Source organism: Sebastes fasciatus, chromosome 18, assembly GCF_043250625.1.
Source record: "Sebastes fasciatus isolate fSebFas1 chromosome 18, fSebFas1.pri, whole genome shotgun sequence".
Lineage (NCBI taxonomy): Eukaryota > Metazoa > Chordata > Actinopteri > Perciformes > Sebastidae > Sebastes > Sebastes fasciatus.
Genome location: NC_133812.1, coordinates 25,961,764 through 25,985,903, shown reverse-complemented (window position 1 = coordinate 25,985,903; position 24,140 = coordinate 25,961,764). Strand labels below are relative to the sequence as shown.

The window sequence follows — 24,140 nt, the reverse complement described above, 5'->3', positions numbered from 1 at the left end:
CTATCACGATACTTGGGTGCCGATTCAATATGTATTGTGATTTATTGAGATTTTTGATAACTTTTTTTAACACTAGACCATGGGGAAAAAATTTAATCATACACTTCTAGGGACTTTTACTTTGGAAAATATCTAAATTTATCCAGTAAAAATGTTTGATTTTCAGCATGTATGTAGTCAGAGATGTCCTGAAGTCCTGAAACATGTGAGGGTGCAGGTCTTATCCACGCAGACCCTCCTCCGCTGTTTCTACTTGCGGCTCGCTGCAGTTTGTTGACGGATACGGAACGGATATGACGTCACGTTACTCAGACTACAACAATAAAAGCGGCAACTTCCTTCTACCTCCGCAGAGACTCGAAATGAAGCAAATATATTGATTCTGGCATTAAAAAAAAATCTATTTCAAAATCATTTCACACAATTTTAAAAGCACTACGACCTTTGAGTCTCTTACCTGTCTGATGAAGAAGTCCCCGTGGATGAGGGACACTAGGCCAAAGTTGGTGTATTTGAACACATGGTCCATCAACCACATCATTTTTTGTACCACCTGAAAAAATAATGGAGGAGAAACACGATGAAAATCTCATTCACCTGTAATCAAAAACTGGCTTTGGCGCCAGGGCCCAAAAAACTACTGCTGCTGCCCCTCTGAGCACTTCCACCCTCGTGACCTGCACCGCTGCAGCTTTGGCTTACTGTCCTTTCAGTGCTAAGAGGATAAACTGGGCCAGGGATGCAGTTGTTGAGGCGGATCATGTCATCATGTTTGTGCAGCAGCAGCAGCTCGGCAGCTCCAGTGCAGAGCCAGCTTCAGCCAAAAAAACATAAACACACACAACAACAACAACACAGCTGCCTCCGCCGTCCCAGAATTCACAGCCAGCGTGATTTGGGTGGCAGGACAGCGAACTGCACGTTGAGAATATGGAGTTAAATAAACGATTCTTTGAGTGAAAAGTGACAGATAATGTGACTTTTCTCTCCTGATGTTCTATTTTCAAACTCCATTTTGCTGCTGACAATATGTTTCAGGAAATAGAAGCTATTTCTATGATTAATGTTTATCTGGTTAATAACAAAGTGAAGCTGCTACATGTCAACAATGATAATCAAGCAAGCAGCTGAGCCCCTAACAATGCCTGACTAACACCGGGGAAGTCTTTTCAATGCGACTTTAGACATCCGATCATGCAAGGACGCATTAACTGTCAGGTCTGTACGCTCCAAGATCGGATCTTGCTCACATTGGGATTCGATCAGCTAGACCACACGCCGAGGTGACCTGGCTCGCATTGAGTTCGGATCTCAGTGAGGTGTGGACAGCATGTGGTCACAATCCGGACAATTCATCAAACGTAGGTCTCGCATCATCTCTCCTGAGCAAGAGCAAAGGTAAGAGAGGAGGAAAACCGGGGCTGGAGCACAGCTGAGACCCGCTGTCTGAGTCATGTTAAGTTACTGCTGATGAAAACCCAACCGTTCCATACTTTGCTGCTTCAAAATAACAAAATAACGAGGGACTTTTATTGTGAAGAAATTTATCGGAAATGAAATGTGTTTATCCAGCGTTTTACAGACGCTTTTTGATCGCAAAATATATCCGATCACTATCCGATCAGGCAGGTCGCAATGAAGTGTCAAGTGAGGACAAAGCTGAGTTCTGATCTGGCATCCGATCAAAAATGTTGCATTGAAAAGACGAAGAAGTGTAACCACGGCCAAAGTAACTGATACAACAGTCTGGAGTTTCCATCTTGTAGTGTGCTGACATTCCTGCCTGAAGAAGAGTATGCGCTACTGAAGTTTTGGGTCTGCTACTTCCCAGTCAGACATCGTGTTGAAATGAATGAAAGCCTTACAACAACACAATGAACCTGTTTTCCATCTCCACAATATGCTTGTCAGCTCCAATTCTCTCTGTAACAGCTAATACATCACATTACGCAATACAGATGTTATCGTTGATTTGTATTTATCTTTACATTGCCAGACAACGATATGATCTTTGTAGGTGACGTGTCATTCTCTATGGAAATGTGAGCTAAAGTAAAATCAACATGTATTCCATGGAAAGAGAGGAAGAGAGGTGTGTGTGTGTGTGTGTGTGTGTGTGTGTGTGTGTGTGTGTGTGTGTTTGTGCGTGCTATGATGTTTGGACTCGTCTCACTTCCTTGCATGTTGACAATGATCAGTGTGAAAGAATGCAAAGCAGCCACCGCTCAAACTTTGCACATCTGTTGTTGTCGGCCACCAGAGAAACTCTGCTCAACGCTCAAACTCGCATTTCGTCATTTGAATGCAGCAAACCGCAGCACGGCTTTCCTCGGTCTCTACTGCGGCGACTGTTTTGACTTGAAAAACCCGTCGTGCCCTTCACTGTCGGCTCTCAACTGGTCGACAAAGATAAGTCCCTAAGAGATGACTTTTCCTTTAATATCAGCTGAACCATTTGGTTAAACAAACTGACTGTTAATGCATTGCCTAACCTTTGACAAACGCCCTTAAAACAATCATAATTAACTTGGGCTCGGGGTGTTTTTAGAGCAATGTTTGCAACTCTTAAGGAACTCCTTATTTGCAGCGACAAAGATACACAAACGTGCCTAAACAGCAACCTGCTCAGCAAAATACAGAGACGGTGCCAAGTAGCGTGCAGGTTCACATTACTGCATGGCCTTTAGTCGATGTGACCCTGTTCAACCTTAATGTTATATTCCTGGATGAGGCAAAACACACATTTCTCTGTCTCTGTTCTTACCATGCCTTTATCTTGCAGGCACATCATGAGGGTGCACACATCTCCTGTGGATTGGTGGTTGACGATGACCATGGCTTCTTCTTCAGAGATGGGCCGTACGTCGTCACCCCACTCCGTTACTGCAAGGAGAAATAAACACGGTTACATTCAATGTTTGACACGAAAACTCAATGTGTGCATCTTTGAGGTCAAACAAACATGTTTAATGCTTTTCTCTTCTCACAAAAACAAGCAAAGCCAAATTTTAAAAAACTTTTTAAATCATGCATTCTTTACATCCATGTTTGGTAGATAGCAGTCGTCTTCTTCTCTGTGTACATTGGTGCATTGTTACTTCTCTTGGGCGCATTACTACCACCAACGGTCGATCGGTGAAATTAAATAGGGTAAAACTATCGGCAGTAGAGGTCAGGCGCCGATGGGATGATTTACAAACTATCATTAATGCCGGAATTGGGATCCGGCCAATGGCTGCGCAGCGTAGACCAGTCATAAAATACACACTGATAGATCACCGCAACATACGTCTGTTTTTCATTCAAGTGCAGCACTTCCTAAAACACAGTCTTACAATGTTTTGAAATCATTTTGAGATCACTGAACCGGATCCACATTAAAAACTCTTTCCACTAAGTTCCAACAAGTTGTTTTTTTTAAAGATATTATGCAAAGTGATAAGAATACAAAATTGCTTTAACCCCCGTGGAATGTCAGTCAGGTGTGGTTCATTGTGTCAACACAATTAAACCGGAGTGAAGTAAGACATCTCTGGTGTATCAACACTAGAATTTGTCTCTATCAGCAAGTGAACGTTACATAATTTAAAACTGACACAGCGTCCTGACACTCCCTCACCTCAAACTACCTGATCTGCATACCCTCCCTACCTGGATCAGAGAGCAAACATTTACATCTATGCTCCAACCCTTTTACAAGTGGGTTGGACAAACTTTGCTGTTAATGTGGCCAAATGAGTCTCAGATCACCTCCAGAGGTTTCATCATGTAAAGGGAACATTTAAAGATAGTTTTTCAGGCATTTTTTTTGCTGTATTAGATTAGTCATCATGTGTGTTAATATCACTGAAAGGGAATGACAAAATGTTGGCCATGCTATGAGAAAGCAGAAGTGAGTTTCAGGAAATGGCTTCACAATCACTCTCACTATTGACCACTCTGAGCAGAGCAGAGGAAACAGTCCAAGAGTAAAAGAAAAAAAAAGGGGATGGTGTGTAATTTCATTACAACGTACCAGACTTTCAAATCCCTGTCTGAGCTGTCATCTGCACAATATACTGTACTACTGTCACATGTGGTTTCTGATGAAGCCAGAAGATTGTCCACTAGCGAATCGATCGCGGATGGCGTCGTTCTTTTAAATACATTTTAAAAATGCTAAAATGGGTCACCAAATTTACTGGGGCGACCATTGATACACCTGGGCGGCCCGCCCAAGTAGGGGTGGGCGATATATCTTAAACTTTAGATTTGTCATATACATACAGGTACAGACATGAAATCTGACCTCTGCATTTAACCCATCCTTAGGAGCAGTGCTGTGAAGGTCCCAGGGAGCAACTTGGGGTTGCAGACAGTAGGAACCGGGAATCAAACCTCCACAGCCGCCCCAATCGAATAGACTTGGGGCGGCATGCACGTGCCGGTGTAAACAGGAAGCACCACTGGACACGGGAATTGATGTAAAGCGCTCAAATAATAGCTTGACTCCTGCACATGTAGGCAGTAGGTAGCATTATGAAATACAGAATTTAACTGCACAACAGCTGCTAGCAGAGACAACAAGGTCAGCAACGCTTGTAACTCCATATTGAAATTAACAACTGGTGGTCAAGGGCGTTGTCGTTTGTTTTATTCCGGAAAAGGTTCACTTGGTGGGGCTTGACGAATCAGGGAAGGACACGTCATGATAAGATCCAATCAAGAAGCGAACGTGGGCGTCTGCGTCATCGTTTTCAAAGGTCTCTGTTTCCGTCCAGACTAAAACGCATCCCCGGAGTTTTAAAACTAAAACGGGGGTCTGCAGCGTTTTCAAACGTCTCCGTTTAAGGGGCTCGAAAACGCCAGAGTAGTGTGGACACTAGGCATAAACTAGGCGAAAGTTATGTGTTTGAAAACGAGAAGGTATTAGTTACACTGAACATACTATAAAAAGAAGATGTAATGATACTACGGGCTGAATATCAAACAACTTGTAAGAATAACAAAAGATGTTACTTGAGTTTTCATATTGTTTATCAAATTAGTATTTTATTATTATTCTATAACATTGTTCAAGGCAAGGATTCATAGCTCAAAAAGCATTACAACCAACTTATTTATGGCCAATTATATCAGCTTCATTTCATTATCAGTTTCTAGAGTCAAATAATGACATATTCCCCAACACTGACTACATGTACTGAACTAAATACTAGCGTAATCATTTCTACTTAGCATCTGAAGTTGCACCTGTGCACCCATTTCTTTTTTTAGATGGCATTACATTTATTTTTAGTAAAGACCACAGCGGGTACTCGACAAAGATCACAGTCAGAAGAATATCCTCAGTTTAAAACTTAATCATCAGGCTTCGTGTCAACATCATCAGTGGACTTGTTGGTACGGGAGCTCCCTGCCTGAAATAACATGTTTTCATTTGGATAAGCAGCAGGTTATGTCTACATCCTGCTACAACAGAAGATCAGGCTTATTTTGCATGTCTACGATCCATAAATAATGCTTTCCCTCTTCACATAAAGGTATCCGTGTAAAACCGAGAACAGAACTGCGGCTTTGTTCGCTCGTCAACGTGATAAAAATAATACAAAGCAAAACATAGCTGCGAGCTGCAGTTCTTTGGGCCAAGTGCAGGCAGCACATCAAGCAGGGTACACTGCACACAGGTACACCGAGGTCTCATCTACCCACAGAACAATTTTGATCATGATCCGACAAAATGCTGCGGAGATGTGACTCATTTCCTGTTTTTGTGACTTTACAGCCGGCTTCGTTCAAATGTCACACAGCCAAATGGTTCGGATTAATGTTATCAGGCTGAATTAGTGATGTAGACACCAAATCAATGAGCGGTCAGGTGATGTTCATTCAATCAAAGCTTGTGATCGTGTGTCCGTGGCGTGCAGCAGCAGGAAGCTTGTTAATGATTGAAATGACGGTGGTGCAACCACAACAAGGAAACCACAGGAAACGGGATATGAAAGGCTCTGTGGTCATGTAGATCAAGGCGTACTGGCATTGTTACATGTAAATATAGGTTTATATTACTGTTAATAAAATCACACCAAATCTTTTCTCGAATAAACTCGAGGGCAATTACCTTTAACTATCCATTTGCACAACTAAAACAATAAAAATTAATGAATTATTTCGTCAAAAATGAACTTATAGAGTGATGTTCAAGATTTATATAAAAAAAACTGATTCAACAGTCTGAGATACAGTACTACTACACCAATATGCAACCACAGATATAACCCACATTCACTGGGTGAAATTTGTCAAAAACTGACCATTCCAAAGAACTCTTTCTGTGTGTGCTTCCTCCTGTACCTACGTACGTATTAGGGCTGTCTGAACCTACGTACATATTAGGGCTGTCAAAAATTACGTTTGAATATTCATTCTAAAAAAACAACATAGGTTCAAACTAGGGATGCACTGATACCGATACCAGTATCGGGTCCGATGTTGTGCTCATGTACTCGTACTCTCAAAACGGCTCCGATACAACGGCCATCATAGCACTTTACAGCAGCGCAACGTTAACCTCTCTTCACCATCTTTCGGGTCCTCACGCTCCACCTCCCTGACGGTGCGGGCGAGACGGGCCAAACCCACAGACTGAAGATGATGCGCCCGACAAGGACGCATCAGGCCTCCGCCATGGTCTTATCTGGCAGCGTGGACACAGAGGTTCACAGAGGGACATTCCCCATCCTTGGATACAAAGCCGACAGACTGTTGCAGCTCGTGAACACATCAAATCATTTCAAAAGGGAGAGACCCGCATCATTAATGTTTAATGATAATGACTAATGGTACGGGTCTTCAACAGGAGTCTACTGGGTGTTAAATCAGTGAAACCTTGCTTCTGTTTATAATCTTCAGCGCTTCTACTTCAGAAACGCTTTCAACCCGACAATGACCGGCGTCTCTATCAGCACCTACAGGAGTGGATCTCTGCACTCTCTCGTCCCTGATTTACATTGTCAGGCCTCAGCGCTACTTTACCAACCATTCATATGTGTCTTATTGTTGATGGGATACACTCAGGAGGGAACAAAAGGAAGGAAACACGGCAGCGAGATGAGGGGTGACAACAATGGCCCTCCAGGAGAACACATGAGCTGCCGTCTGCAATTTAAACGCACCTCCAACAGCTTCGCATATTAACAGAGAGAACCGGGGAGGTGAAACGACTCGGCCGGGGCTGCAATCGTTTGCTGGGAATCCCCACCGTTCTGGGCGGGTCTGACCGGCTCCTGCTCTCTCTCTCTGTGTAATGCAAATCTTGCATCAGTCAGGGCCTTCGGGTGCAGAGTGAGTGAGCGCTTCCTCTCTGTGGGGGAGTTAACGTTTGCAGGCAGATAAAGACTAATCAGAATTGTTTAATTTAATTAAGCCAGAACATGACTCCGACGCAAAACCAGACAGCTACAAGACGAGATTAGTTTATAGAGCCAACGATTCACCTGGTTTTTAAAAAAAAGCTCTTGGCCGTAAAACTTGTATTTGGGGTGTTGTAGTTTTTTTTATTTGAATGGCTCCTGCTGTATAAAACATGACGTCACATTGTGATTGAAGATGATAAATGTCAGACTAAAGGCCATTACACACGAAATCGTTGGTCAACTGTCGGACAGCTTGGGGCCGTCAGTGAGCGTCTAGTTTTTGGACAAGGAGCGGTATGGAGAGTAATTCTTTCCTCCACGCAGGCGCAGGACGAAGGTGGTAGTCGGCTGTTAGCTTTAGTCTTTGCGGTGTGTTCAAACACAGGCGATGCGAGAGGACGCAAAAGGCGGCCTTCATCGCTGCTAATTCTCTGATGTTGGTTTGGTGTGTCTGGGCCTTAAAAAGACCAGAATGCAAAGAATATTTCAGTAAGCTCCCCACGTTTTCTTTACTATAAAAACTCACTTTCTTGCTCTTACTGCTGCTCTGTCTGTGAATGTACACAAAAAGGACAAAAGCACCAAGGTCGTTCACACTCTGGTATTCGTCAAAAGCCATTCTGGGAAATGAAGGAAGTCATTACACAAACTACGAGTACACAAAGACAGCTGCTTTGCTTTAGCAGCAGCAGCAGCAGCAGTCTTGGCACAGCCGGTGAAAAAGGACAGCGAGTAGTAGTCCAGCGTACCGTCTGGTCACAGTCATGAACGAGGCTGAACGTGACGGGTTCATCTTGGGAAATGGATTGAAGCGGTCATGCTACAAAATAAAGTGACAAAGGATCCAGTCAGCGCAGCACACAACACAACTGGGATGCTCAGAGAACGATACATTAAGGCCTTGCTGTGGGCGATATGGCCTTAACATAGTACTGTGATGTTGCATGGTATTTCTGCAGTAACAATATTGATGTGCGTCCTCCTGGACATGACTGACTGAGCCATCTGACTCTACTTTTCCATACCAGCTAACACCAGATAACTGAGGCCGTTGCTAAGAGATGTGACATCTGAAGTGCATCTTCAAGGAATCCTCTCATTGATCGTTCCTCTCTCTAACAAAATTATCAACAGGAACTGAAAAAAAATCTTAATTATGAAGTTATCCGAGGCCTACAATTTCAGGGATCAATTTACTAAAAGGTTTCTTGAAATAAAACAATTTAAATCTGTTCATCGTATCAACTATATACCACGTGGGTTGATATCTACGGAAGCCCGAAACGGACACGATTCAAACACAATTTTTTTCAAGAACACGTGAAAGCGAGGTTTGATATGTCGAGATAAAGAGATAATTAACTTGTTATCACAAGAAAAACAAACGGTTGTTTTCTTTTATTACTTAAAATTATGGCTGTCAATCAATTAAAATATTTAATTGCGATTAATCGCATGATTGTCCATAGTTTATCGCTATTAATCGCACATTTTTTACCTGTTCAAAATGTACCTTAAAAGGGAAATTTGTCAAGTATTTAATATTCTTATCAACATGGGAGTGGGAAAATATGCTGCTATATACAAATGTATCTATATATTTATTATTGGAAATCAATTCACAACACAAAACAATGACAAATATTGTCCAGAAACCCTCACAGGTACTGCATTTAGAATAAAAAAATATGCTCAAATCACAACATGGCAAACTGCAGCCCAACAGGCAACAACAGCTGTCAGTGTGTCAGTGTGATGACTTGACTATGACTTGCCCCAAACTGCATGTGATTATCATAAAGTGGGCATGTCTGTAAAGGGGAGACTCGTGGGTACCCATAGAACCCATTTACATTCACATATCTGGGGGTCAGAGGTCAAGGGACCCCTTTGAAAATGATCATGACAGTTTTTCCTCGCCAAAATTTTGCGACACAAAACTTTTCTAGTTTCATATGATGCCAGTATCTTCACTCTAGCTTTAAAACTGAGCCCACTACAACCTAAAACTAAATAAAGAAATTAGTCGCGTTAACTTTGACAGCCCTACTTAGAATGTTTGGGTCAAATCATCCGACGGTAAATGCGTTCAAACGGCCCAGATCGAGCTGTCAGCCATGGATGTATACATCTTGACAGTGATGGAGGACTTGGTGAAGTTAGCTGAAGGATTTTGTGTCTGGATGTAGTCGGAGATTGTCAGGAATATTCACTTAATTTTTTTTCTAGCAACTAAAAATCAAAGAATACAGACATTCCCCCACGTATACACCCATGCTGTCAGCTCAATCTGGGCCGTTTGAATGCATTTACTATCGGCTGATTTGACTCAAACATCATAAGTAATAAAAGAAAACGTCCTTTTGTTAACAAATTCATTATTTCGCTATCTCGAGATAACGCTTGTTTTCTCGAGATAACAACATAATTAACTTGTGATCTTGAGATAACGGCATTAAAAAATAGTTGAATCATGTCCGTTTCGTGCTTCCGTACATCCAAACACAGCAGACCTTTTATGTTAAAACTGTGCAATTATATGTGAGTGTAGACTCCCCTGAATGAGATGTAAAATCTGCTGTCATAACCCCAGGAGAAAGGCATTTCAAGCAGCCCGTCAGATTAACCATTTCTGCACGACTCGCAGTAAAAACAAATGGCCACCCCCGTTTCCCTGTTTCCGATGACAAAAGGTTGCAAGGTCGTCTAATTCCACCTTGAAATTCAACCCACTGCTGCTGCTAGCTATTCAGCATGCTCAAAATGAGATTTAGTCGTGTATTGCTAATGCAGAACTTCGTCATTCAACAGTTCATTAGCAGATATTAGAGATCACGCTCCACGGCTGCCTTTAAATAGACATTTTGAGGTTATCAAATGTTTGGTGCATTCATGGACTGCAGGAAATAAGAGACAACATGTTAATCATTGTTCATTCTACCGTCTCTAATGCACTTTGACTTCTGTGCTGCAGCCTGGAAGCTCAGCAAGGTTCTGAATATCCCGACAGCCTCACAAGGAGATGTCCTTGAGGTCAAAAAAAAAAAGGATGGATGGGTGGACCAGTTATTGGCATGTTCAATTTAGGCCTTTGTTTCACCTCCTGTCCTCCGGAGAACAAGCTCAACTCTCATGAGAAGAGGAATCGAGAGCACACCTCTGGAAAAGTGACACATCTGTGACACCTGACAGGGGTAGGGGTGGGTGTGTGTGTGTGTGTGTGTGTGTGTGTGGGGTGCGCACCCCGAAGGCAATGTCATTTCATAAGGAGCACGCCTTCGTGCTCGCCGAAGTCCCCGTTGTTACGGGAGACGAGCATAAATGATATGAGGGAGATGGGTCATCTGTCAGATGGAATACATTAGGGAGATTGTCTTTGAGAGATGACACAGTTTAGCGCAGCAGGAATGACAGCCACGCTGCAGGCGCACCGTCTAATCCCGTATCGGTGGTCAGCTAAACGGTGTACCGCTGACGTTGCTGCCCATTGCTACGCTCGTTTCTCCCTCTCTAGAGGAGGAGAGGGATGTGGCGAGGCATCACGCCACCTTATGAGGTGGCGTGATGTAGGAAAGAATCATTTGCTGGGGAAACCCCATATTTCTGAGCGGGTCTGACCGGCTCCAGCTCTGAGTAAACTCAGTTAACATTAGGATTGCTGGTAGATAAATATTAAAGGGGAACTATTGTGCTTATTTTCAGGTGCATAGAAAAAAATATATTAACCGATAACCAACCCTTGTTAACCGATTATTAACCATTAACTGACAAGATTAATGCGTTGCATGCAGCAGTGTGCCAGCTGCAGTGTATGAGCACAACAGACAACTGAGTCCTCAGTTCACCCGTCACGGAGCGTTACTGTAGCAGCCACGGTGTTACGTGTAGTGTCGCACACATGCAACCACTTTCCCAGGAACTCTCCACCGCACATTTAGTTTAGTTTAGCAGGTTGTCAGCTGTGTGTCTGCCCGGCGTAACGATAGCAAGTGTCCAATAAACAGTGTGTGTTTGTGCTACGTTAGCGTTGCGTCGCCATTGTCACACACATACAGTCACAACTCTAGCGAGGTTCCGACAGACCGTGAGTGTGTGTGGCGGTGGTGAGTATGGGGTTATTGGTGGCGTTATAGCTGTGAACATAGGTGTAGCAGACAGTGTGTGTACAGTTTATTTGTCTGTGAATAAATGCTACGAGGCTACAACTCCTCCGCTCAAGCGAGCTCAAGAGCCGAGCCAACTTCCTGTATCTAGCAACGCCGGCTCAGACTCTCTTAAGGTGGACCAGTTTTTCTCCTTTAAGTGACAAGCCGCTCCTCTGAGTTAATCGGTTAAAATGCTTAATGTCGGTTAACGGTTTATTATTAACATCCCAAATATCAACATTTCATTTTTTAAATATAGTTAGTAAGTCCTGGTTATGGGAGAAAAATGTGTTTTTTTAAATGTTGTTATGTACATTGCCTATATGGATGGATTAAATAACAGATCTGTTGGAGATTTAAATTTCGTTGTGGTGTCATAATTAAACTTAACAGAAAATGCCACTTCATATCAAAAAGGTTGCCGACCCCTGGTCTAAACCATATCTGAAAAGGTTGAGTGATAAAAATAGAATTAAAGTGGCTCAACAGGACAAGACGTGACCAGATATGTAAAACAATAATCACAGTCATGTTTTGACAGAACAGGAGCAGGTAACAGTAGCAGCTCAGTAGTCTCCATGTTGGTTTAATGGAACAAATGGGTCTGATGAATCGCCTGTAATTTCGTTCCCGTCATTAAAAGCTAAAAGCTAATTTGACCCCGTCGGCCGCTTCTAAAAGTTTGTTGTATCAATTACATCACAACACATTAAAATTAAAATATGGATTCACCACATAATGTGTTGTTCATCCACATCAATACACCCCACACCGGGTGGGAGCGAAACATCAGCCTCCACTGATGCAAACATGTTTCAGGGCTTCAGAACAAAGGTGATGTAAATTCCCATTCATGCTCTCATCGCCCTCTCAACTGACCCAGAGCTGCAGCGCCATTACCCCACGCTGGGTCGCCTCCTTCACAACGTGTCTTGACCTACAGTGATGTTTTCATGCACTAAACACATTCAACTTTTACCAACGTCTGTAAGCAAGACACAAAAAGTATCCCTAAATAAAAAGCTTTTAAAAGTGCACAGTGCTTTTAGAGCAGCTATTTGCATCGATCACAAAAACCCTGCCAGCACACAGAAAAACGACCAAAAATGGAGACATAATTTGACAAAGATCTGATGTACGATGGAGAATCATAAAGCTGTAAATTGTCTCAGTCTAACAGGTGCAACTGAGATAATTCAGGACAGTTAGAGAGATGTCAATCAAGCGTGATCTGTACACACCCACACAGTCCAGAGAATAAGTCTAATCAGCCAAGTAACTGATAACACTTGTGTGGGTGCACGATGGCTGTACAGAGGCTCTAACAAACCAGCAGCAGTTTCTCTTAAAGCTTCAGAGTGAGGTGATACACGTCGAGTTTACTCCAGCCCTCACTACTGCTCAGCACATCTGAAATATGATCAGTATTGTACCAAAACATTTATGCATTTTGAAGTTATGCATACAAACAGAAATGTGACGAGCTTTTTCTCCTGGTTAAGCAACGATGTTAAACCAATTCTCTGGTCCCGAGGGCTGGGTACTGATACTCGATACCTTTAAAGTATCGACAGATACAACCCAGTTCCAAGTAGTATCGAAACTTCTCCAGTCAAACGATACCGGCATTCGATCCTTTTTGTACCCAGATCTATAAAGAAACAACTATTTGTATGGTTTTACTGGCAGCCAATCAACACAGGCGTTCTTCACTTTAATGAGACACAGCAGCTACAACCCCGTACAGTCTGTGGTGTGGTGAAGTTTAGTGCCGCGTATTTGACGGAGTTGGCAGTTCAGTGGCAGTTTGCCATAAAAACGCCCAAAAGTACGGCTGTACTACACGCCTGTGGCGTCTGATAAGAATGAATGTGATGGTGGTGGCATTTTACCAAACTGAACGCTTCCACTCACGTGAAGAGTATCAAATGAAGTACTCCATTGGTTTCAGTATCATTTTAAGAGTACTGCTTCTGATACTGGTATCGTAATTTAAATGATAACCAGCCCTGGTCCCTGTTGTGGGACCAAATGTCATAGTATATACACGATATTAAAAATTTGAAATTATAACATTTTATACATCAAACAGCTATTCAAGGAAATAACTGGCAGATTAATTGATGAAAATAATCTTTAGTTGCAGCCCTAGTTGGTTTATTTTGAGAGAAATAAAAGGACGTGTGTGTGTGGCGGTGGTGAGTATGGGGTTATTGGTGGCGTTATAGCTGTGAACATAGGTGTAGCAGTTTGTGTACAGTTTATTTGTCAGTGAATAAATGCTACAGCTCCTCCGCTCAAGCAAGTTCAAGAGCCGAGCCAACTTCCTGTATCTAGCAACGCCAGCTCAGACTCTCTTTAGGTGGACCAGTTTTTCTCCTTTAAGTGACAAGCCACTCCTCTGAGTTAATCGGTTAAAATGCTTAATGTAAATAAAAGGACACAGAGGGATCTAAACAACTCACACATGTGTCTGGATGTTGTTATTCAGGAAAAACAACATGATGATAGATGATTTTGGTCTATGAAACGTCAGAAAATGGTGAAAAGTGTCCATCATAGTTTCTCATAGCCCCAAGTTGACATATTGAAATGACTTGTTTTGTCCGACCAACAGTCTCAAACCCAAAGATGGGGTGGGCAATTAATTTTTACAAGGGGCCACATGAGAGTTGTGTTGGAGGGCCGAACCAACAATAACTTGAACTTAATTCTGCTCAGTATTAATTTTGATTAATTGATTTTAATTGTAAAAAGCATTAAATTATATATTTTTGATTAGTTGCTACTGGTAATCAGAAGAATAAGGATATTCTGTAAATATTTATATAAATATATGAAATTGTGGTGTAGGTCATATAGGAAAATACTCCTATAGAAGTAATAAACAGTAAAAACAATAATTGCATCAGTGTTTCATTTTATTTTTAACATGTTAATCTTCCCAAATACTGAATAGGTGTTTTACAGTATGTTAAAGATAGGCAATTGTCAACTTGATGCAAAAAGCAATAAATGCTTTTAATGTTTTACAGTTCATTTTACTTGTTCAGTGGGAAAAATCCAGCCTGCTCTGGGCTTGAACAAGTGCATTGAAATCTGGCTGAATGTCTGAGGTGGATATGCGAAGGACAGCCGAGAGGTGGTCATCAGTGATAGAGGATCTGTATCTGGATTTGTTGAACTTCATCACTGAGAATGTCTGTTCACATACGTAGGTAGATCCAAAGAGGACTAGAATCTTCTGAGCATGCCTCCTCATGTGTGGAAATTCTCCTCTTTGAGGGAAGAGTAGAAGTCCAGTAGTGAGACTGACCTAAAGTGCTCTGCCAGAAGTGTGTCAGACTGCAGGTCAATCAGTTCCATCTGAACATCACTGGGTGCATTCTCCACACTGCAGGTGAAGGGAGAAGAAACCATGTGCATCTCACTCTCAACTGTTTTAAAGTCTTGAAATCGCCTTGAAAACTCACCATGCAGTGCTTCTAACATGGATGAGTACTTGTCGAGGTGATCAGCTGATTTTGTGGCTTCCTTCAGTGTTGGCAAGTGGGTGAGAATGTTGTCCTTCATTTGGCTTGAGAGAAGCTGCAACTTTCTCATGAAAGCCTTCACTGCGCTGTACATTTCATGTACAAAAAGGCCTCTGCACTGCAGTTTGACATTTAGTTCATTCATTAGTGCCGTCACATCTACAGCAAAACCACGGTCAGCAATCCAGTCTGCATCTGTAAGCTGTGGAATGTCCTTTCCTTTCTTCACACAGAACTCGTGAATCTCTTTTCTCAGGTCCCAGAAACTTTTCAGTACTTTGCCCAGGCTGAGCCACCTGACAGCTGTGTGGTAGGGAAAAATAGTCGAAGCTGACCGCTCTGTTCTTCAGCTGAAGTTCCAGATTCCCCGCGATGTCCTCAACCCTCCTCGTTACAGTCCGTCGCGAGAGGGGCACGTTCTCAACCCTCCTCGTTACAGTCCGTCGCGAGAGGGGCACGTTCTCAAAAGCTCCCTTTTTCTCCGGGCATATTAGGGCAGCAGAGTCCAGCAAACACTCCTTAATAAACTCCCCGTCAGAAAACGGTTTACTTTTTCTAGCGATTTTGTGGGATATGACATAACTTGTCTTGACAGCTGCATCTCTGGATGTGCAACATTTAGTAAAAAGTCCTTGTTGGTTTTGCAGCTTAGCTAGCAAAGCATCCGACTCCCTTGCGCGCTCTTGTTCAGACAAGTTCTTGTATTTCTCCTCGTGTTTGGTCACGTAGTGGCGGTTCAAATTGTAATCCTTGAACACGGCGACCTGTACACCACAAACTAGGCACACGGCTTTACCTTTGACTTCTGTAAATAGATATTTAGCAGTCCATGTCTTGTTGAAAACGCGGCATTCGGTATCGATTTTTCTTTTGCTGCCGTGGGCTGACATGTTGAGGGCTAGCTTAGCATACCAGAATCACATGTAGCTGTTTAGCGCAGTCACGTAGTCACGCATGTGCGTGACTACGTAAATAAAAAAACCTTTTCAAAATAAAAGCACACAGCCGTATTGCGTGCACAGCATAAATAGGCCTATTTTTTTATTTATGTTCTAATTTACTTGACCTCACGCGGGCCAGGCAGGGACAGCCAACGGGCCGGATGTGGCCCGCGGGCCGTAAAATGCCCAGGTCTGGTCTAGAGTGCCCACTTGTGATTGGATCACATGATGCGGATCTCTATATGCAAATTAACACATACTGTAGCCTACATTATTTCCGTTTGCAAAGACCAAAAGCGTCGTTTTTAACTGGGGGGGAGACAGCAGTAGTATTTTCCTATATATATATATTTGTAAATTCTGGTACATTTTATGAACATAAAAATATAAGGTTATTGTCTACAGGTGGTACCCGGGGACCTCCGTACCTCCGACACAGAGCTTCAAAGGCGGGCAGGTGTTAGATCTGTGCAAACTGCAGAGCACCGGACCAAAAACACCAACACATCACTGACAACTTATTAAGCTATATAACTATATATCAAGGTATTTATATATTCGAGCGATCGAATCTCAATGCATCTTCAATGTGTCTTGGGTGCATTCACACCTGTACTTAGAGCTGTCCACCTGTGATCCGATTACGAGACTTGAAAACATAACTCAAAACTGGGAAACAATGTGCTATCAATGTCTGCTATCTTACAGTCACCATCTCTGATCTCCTCACAGACCCAACAGACCACCCACTCATGGAACACGCAATGAAGACTTAATCCTGCTGGCTTTAGAGCACCTGTTTGTGCCCACTGTTGTGTGTGTGTGTGTGTGTGTGTGTGTGTGTGTGTGTGAGAGACACACTGATCAGGCCTCGTGCATGCTTTTGTCAACAACAGGGAAAAAGGGGGTCAGGTCAAAAAGGCAATACAAATAACCACGTAACAGTAACGCCACTTAATATGAATGCCGTTTCCTGCTAAACGTTCATACCTGAGGTAACTGTCGGACAAACAGGTTTTTTTTTTTTACAGGATGATTCATTCTTGACGCATGAAGCTGACAGTTCTCTGAAATGTACTTTTCAAATGATCAAGATTAATCCTGCAAAGTGGGCTAACGAATTGTAATTACCATAATTTGTTGCACCAAACGACACAGTGCATCTGTGTTTTAGTCAAAATGTGCCGACTGACTGAAAGAGGGAGCGTCAGCACAACACAAAAACACTATCAGAGTATGCTGTTGATGTTACAGCAATAGCTAATGCCGGGTTTCACACGACACGAAAATCAAGACGATTTTGGGCCCGATTCCCCCTCCTGACGATCATCAGCAAAACCCCGATTCTTTAATGGTTCTAAAGATGATCTTTCCAGATGTTCCTGCGGTCTGAGGTATGTTAGGAGTGTTTTTATATCCCCCGATCGGCCTGTCCTGTTGTGTGTGGGGAACCCCGAGGACAGCCGATTACGCAGTCATGTGGGAAAGACAGATAGCCAATAGAGAACCAAGCTGACTGAAGAAGGAAGGACAACCACCGCCACCGTCATTGCGGCCGCGGCTAACGCATGAGCTAATGCAAAACGTGAAGCATAAAGTAGTAGTAAGATTAGGGCTGCACGATTATGGCCAAAATGATAATCACGATTATTGTTGATCAATATTAAAATCATTGATTTTAGCGACATAAACATTTTTATTGCACTTTCACATTAAAATAAACAGAGCTCTGATTTCACTTCATGCTGCGCTACATTCCTGCTAATGTACAATGTAGAGCTGCACGAAGTTGGAAAAAACTGACATTGCAATATTTTCTCTGCTATGTATATATATATATATATATATATATATATATATATTGCAATATGAAATAAATACAGGAATATTCACCCTACATTTATGTTAGCTACAATTTAAAGCTGAATGCTTCAATCTGGTGCACTTCGAGAGAAAATTTAGCAACATTAATTGGCTAGATAAACAATTTTATGCCCTCATTTAATCATAAACACACTGGTTGTACGGATAATATCTATCCCCAAAAAGTGAAGCCAAAACATCTCAATCACCAGCTGGTGGCTGTTAGTTTAGGAAGCGCTTGATTTGATATTTTCTATGAGCAGAAAGCAAATTTGAAACGTCAATATTGCAGGCGATCGTGTTCAGTTAATTGTGGGAAGCCAAAATTGTGATCGCGATTAATATTTGATTAATTGCCCTCAGTAAGTTGGAGCTCAGAAATGGAGGCCCAACTTGTTAATTTGTGGCAACAACGCAAGTGTTTATTTAACATTTCTCCATGTCTTCATCCATCCTTTGTGAATTTTCAGTACATAGTGCCAAAACATCGTTAATCTTCCTACCTTCCAGCCTTTAACTGAGCATAGCTTTCTGCTCTTGAAATGTAGCCTCATGCAAGTATTTGACGTTAGCTAAATGCCACTAGCTTAACATAATGAGTTAAATCACACTAGTAAAGGGTTTATGATGCACCTGCTGAGCGAAGCAGCCGAGCTAATGATAGCAACATTAGTTTGGCTGGCCGGGGTGTTCTTTAATGAAACCGGGTGTCTTTCAAAGGGACAAAGCTCAGTTGTTTTAGCTATGGATGAATGACTTAATCACACACCTCTCTGGGTAGAGTTGAGCTGAACTCCAGCAGTTGTCATAATTAAATTTCTACAAGAACAACGGGGAGGATTTCTGTCTGGAGCTATATGAATATGTTTAACTGCGTCTCACAAGTGAAATCTGTCCTCTGATTGAATACTGCAGCCTGACTCTGATATCATACCGAGAAAAAATCAACACCTAAAGACCTAAAGTCTGATCTTGTCTCTTTGGTACAACGTAAAGATAAATAAAGATTATTGTACACACCCCCTGTGTGTATTTAGGTAAAAACATTCATGGGTCCTGCTGTAGGCATGAAGAGCACAGCTCTTACTTGAGTTTCAAGTTTTAATGATTCACACTTGAGAATAACAAAACTAGCAGAGAGACTCTCACCTTCACCCTTCACTTAATGACTCAAACTCAGTGGTGGAATGTAACTAAGTACATTTACTCAAGTACGGTACTTTGAGTATCTCCATTTTCAAGCTACTTTATACTTTTAGACCACTACATCTCAGAGGCAAATAATGTACCGTTTACTCCACTACATTTATCTGACAGCTTTAGTTACTAGTTATTTTTGTAGATTTTAATTACTAAAACAACTTTTAAATTAGTTGAAATGTTTTGGGTTTTTTTTAAAAACCCAATTGCGATATGATTTGCGATATTTTACATCTTTATTCTCATTTTTTTCATAGAATTTATTGCAGGAGTACAGGAGTTAACATGCATTTACATTTGCTTCCATATGATGTTCATGCTTATATCACTCCTACAATTTTAAATATATTTTATAGTGCTTTAGTAAAATTGATAGGAAATTAGAATAAAAATATAGAAATAAAGAAAATAACAATAATAATACTAATAATAAATAAAAAAATTCAAAACAAAACCAAACAAGAAAAAATATTATTATATGAATTATTATCATATTCATTGTAAAACATATTAACATGATTATGGTGTGATTTTTTGCAGGGATCTGTACCAAACAAATATGTTTTCTCATGTCCGTAGAAAGATTTTAAAAAGGCAGATCGCAAAACTACGGCGTACTGATGAAGTGCAGACGTTCCTCTGTTTGGTTCCCATTTAAATGATTCCGCAAGTTATCCAATTAAGCATGATGTCATGGCAGTTACACGCCCCATCGCTATGGCGATCAGCTGAGAAAAAGCACGTCGTACCAAAAGTTACTTGAGTCGAGTCGAGCCGAGCCACGCAGTGGAAACACGCTTTATGATTTAAGCTTGAGATTTAACTTTAAAGTCACGTGCGTCAGTCTAGAATGTTTTACTACAAATCATCTTTTTGTTCAAATTGTCCCAACGCTAAAGAATATACAGTATAATGTATGTCACTATTTGGTGCTGATAGTATCTACAAAGCACCATTGTTGTGCTTCTCCTGTGTGGAGGTGATGCAACATCCTCCATCTCTGATGTTAACCAAAGCTCAGCTTCCAGACTGCAGCGAGTCAAGCTGCGAGTGAGGATCTCCGTCTCCCTGACACACATTTAGCATTTCCTGAGTGCAAGACGAGTGCAGGCCGAACAAAACTACCATACAAAAATCTGTGTTGTATCTAATTTGTTGTATTGGAATTGTTTGCATTGATAGCCAGTGGTACACATACAGTACATCATTTGCTGCTGTTACTTGGAAAGAATGCAGCAAAATATGCACTATAAGCGTGACAGTAGAACTGCGACCTTGGACAAAACCTGGAGCATCTAAATCGTATGTGTTGTCCACATTCAAAGGTCATTCACAGTGCAGAGAGCTGGTAGTTACACAGGACTGCCCTGTGAGGGAAAGGTAACAGGGTTGATTGAACCATCTTTGTCAAAGTGTTCTTGAATGTGGGTCACAACACTGATGCTCACACGCTCTGAATGCTGCTGACCCCTCCACTAAAAAGGTTTATCTAACGCTATGTTCCTATCACCAGTATTTATTATTCCGTACTGACTTACTGCTCGGATCTAAAGGCCCTGACACACCAAGCCGTCGGTCATCCGTCGGACAGTTTGGGGCCATCGGTGAGCGTCGGCCAAGTTTTTGCGATGTGTCCCGCGCCGTCGGCTCTATCCTACCTGTGATGTAGTTCTTTCGGCGGATTTAGCATGTTGAATTGGCGGCGGAGCTTGTCAGTGACAGAAATCACTCTGATTGTCTGTTCAGCTTAAACGATTCAGTGCACGAGAAGAGAAACGGAAGTGAGGAAAGCAAGCCAACGAGTAAAGTCAAGAGGAAAAACACCGAAGGCTCTTCACATTGTTCATCTTCATCTCATCTGATCATTCCAACACACGGTATATATATATATATATATACGTGACAAGTTTTGTTGCATTGAAGTGACATTTAAAATGATTATGTGGCCTGACATCTCACTGTTCCCTAAGAACTGATTGATGACGCACTGTAGCTGCAAAAAAAAGGAATAAATTCTGATATGACTGTTCAGAATAAGGTCACATTAATTTAAATATGCTGTGCGTCAGAATAAGGAGCACATACAGTATGGGATGGATCACAGCATAAAATAAATATAAGAAGTACCAGATTGAAAATCACAGTGTTCATTACATCCGAGTCTAAATTAAACTTTAGACACCGTTGGCCTGATGTGGCTGTCTGGTGTCTCACTTCCACAACACTGTCAATCAAGGTCTGTAACACGTATTAGTCAACACAAGACCAGGTGTTCTATAGGCTCTGCATTATTAATCAGTACGTCTTGTTGCTCGCCATGTTCACCACTTAGCAATTTGTAAGCATTTTGCTCGCAGCTCTGTGCAACCAAACACTGCTGACTGCCTGAATCACTTCAAGATATTCAACCAGCCGGCTGAGAGGAACCAACAAACACTCATAATACCCTGCTATTCTTCAACCTATATGTGTCAATTATGTGTGTTACTGTCTCTGTACAATTATTAGCCAAGTCTGTGCCTTGACAGTACTTAATAAAATAAAGTGTCTAGGGACACAACAATTATTTTCATTATTGATCAATCTGCCCACAATTTCTGTTATTCCATGAAATGTGAAAAGTGCCCAATTAGAGAGCCCAAGGTGACATATTCAAATGTTCGGTCTGCCCAAAAGTCCAAAACCCGAAAGGTAAGTCATTCACTGTCATTCACTGTTATGAGAAACAAAAGCAGCAAATCCTCATTTGTGAAGCTGGAACTAACAAATGCTTCTCATCATTGAACGCTAAATAGTACCAGAAGCACAAATACTACAAAACGTGATCATATCTTAGTGTGCAAATTAGGGGTGTAACAATTATGGATGCACTGATACGGATACCAGAATCGGTTATCGGGTCCGATACTGTGCTCATGTACTCGTACTCGCAAAACGGCTCCGATACAACGGCACCGATACCACTTTACAGCAGCGTGATGTTAACCTCTCGTCACCATCTTCCGGGTCCTATCGCACGCGCTCACGCTCCTGCTTTCTGACGGTGTGGGCGAGACGGGTATCGCTGCATCCCTAGTAACGATCCATCGATATGGATCGATGTATCGATTCAATGATCAACGATCCAATATCACGATGGAAATTCACTGGTATTGGTATCAACTACTAGATTTCTGGTACCCTGACATCCCTAGTCAGTAGTATGTAGTAGGCGGTTTCAAATACAACCCTATGTGTATGAATCCTTGGACTAATCTTACCTGTATAACCTGCCATCCAGCCCCACGAAGACACCATGGCCAGCAACCATTTGAACATGACCCCTTCGATGTGCCAGAAAGTGGAGCTGTCCCATATTCTCAGCGGCTGCAGGAGCACCAGGTACAAGCAGTAGGACGGGATGGCTACACAGTTGTTGAATAACATGAACACAAAACGGATCACAGCCTTGAGCAGAACCCAGCCCAGTTTGCCGGCCCCGTCCAAGAGCTGTGCCATCCTGATACACACCGTCTGGAAAAACAGAGAGACAGCAGACAGACAGCAGCAGTTAGCATCTCTGGTTTAAGCTAAAAGTCATGTGTGTGCACAACATTATCCTTACTGTAAACAAACTGGAAACAGGACACAAATCCGCTAATAACCTCGGTACAGTGTGGAAACCCAGAGGAGTGCCGCTAACCGGTTGAGGGTGAGGCTATTACACGGATTTAAACTGTAACACATGTGTAATAAAGAGAGTAATATCTATATCTATATATACATACATACATAAAGTGACAGATGAAGATAATTGTTGAGATAGGACTTAAAAACTTTTTTAACCAAATGACTAAATGTAGAGTATATTTATATATTTAGTCATTTGGTTAAAAAATTATTGTTGTTGATTATTGTCTTGAAAATAAAGACATTAAATTTGTTTAATATGTATTATTAAATATATAAATATGAATAAATATATTAAGTGACAGATGTACGTAATTGTTGAGATAAGAGTTAAAAACTTTTTTTCTAATTATTAAAAAAAAAATCTATATTTGTATAATAAAACATTATAGAAAAATGTAATTGTTTTATTACTTTAATATTTTAGTTTGATTAATGTCTTGAAAATAAAGATTTGTTTATTATTATTATTATTATTATTATTATTATTAATAATAATAATAATAAAAAAAATAAAAATAAGAGACGCTTTTTTCTGATTATTAATCAATAGGTTTTTATTCTGTGGCTATTTGTTTTGCCTGCTAGCTAACTAGCTAACTAGCTAACTAGCCTTTACAGTAATTAACTCTTTTTTTTAATTCTTAAAACATTTTTTTTTATATATTTGTATAATAAAACATTAAGATAAGATAAGATATTCCTTTATTAGTCCCGCAGTGGGGAAATGTACAGTGTACAGCAGCAAAGGGGATAGTGCAAAAAACAAGATGCATCAGCCAACACAGTAAAAAAAGAGCTAAACAAAGTGTAACAAAATATGAACCATTTAAATAAAAGGAAGTATAAAAAGTAGTTTTCATTGTTGATTGATTAATGTCTTGAAAATAAAGATGTGTTTATAATTATTATTAATAATAATAATAATAATAATGTAATAAATATAATATATTTGTATAATAAAACATTAATATAGAAAAAATTTCATTGTTTTAATAATTTAATATTTTTGTTTGATTAATGTCTTGAAAATAAAGACTTGTTTAATAATAATAATAATAATAATAATTATTATTATTATATATACATATATAAATATATAAAGCCACCGATTAAGGTAATTATTGAGCTAGGACTTAACTTTTTTTTAAATATTTTTTTGTATAATAAAACATTAGTATTATAATATATATTATCATTAATAATAATAATAATAATAATAGAGACGCTGTTTTCTGATTATTATTCAATAGGTTTTATTCTGTGGCTATTTTTTACAGTAATGCATGCAACTTTTTTTTTAATTATTAAAACATATTTTTTTATATTTGTATAATAAAACATGATTATAGAAAAATGTCATTGTTTTAATAATTTAATATTTTTGTTTGATTA

The 24,140-nt window shown here is 40.7% G+C and overlaps 1 protein-coding gene across 1 annotated transcript in view; it reads right to left on the bottom strand.

The window, feature by feature from the left end:
• The window catches only part of lpgat1 (lysophosphatidylglycerol acyltransferase 1), a 58,704-nt gene that overhangs the window by 32,915 nt on the left and 1,649 nt on the right, over nt 1-24,140 (bottom strand). Inside the window, exons 2-4 of the mRNA XM_074616499.1 lie at nt 22,337-22,589; nt 2,765-2,883; nt 458-553 (exon numbers count right to left, since the gene is read on the bottom strand). Coding sequence (XP_074472600.1) covers nt 458-553; nt 2,765-2,883; nt 22,337-22,574 — 453 coding nt within the window. The 5' untranslated portion in view covers nt 22,575-22,589. The remainder of the gene's footprint in view (nt 1-457; nt 554-2,764; nt 2,884-22,336; nt 22,590-24,140) is intronic.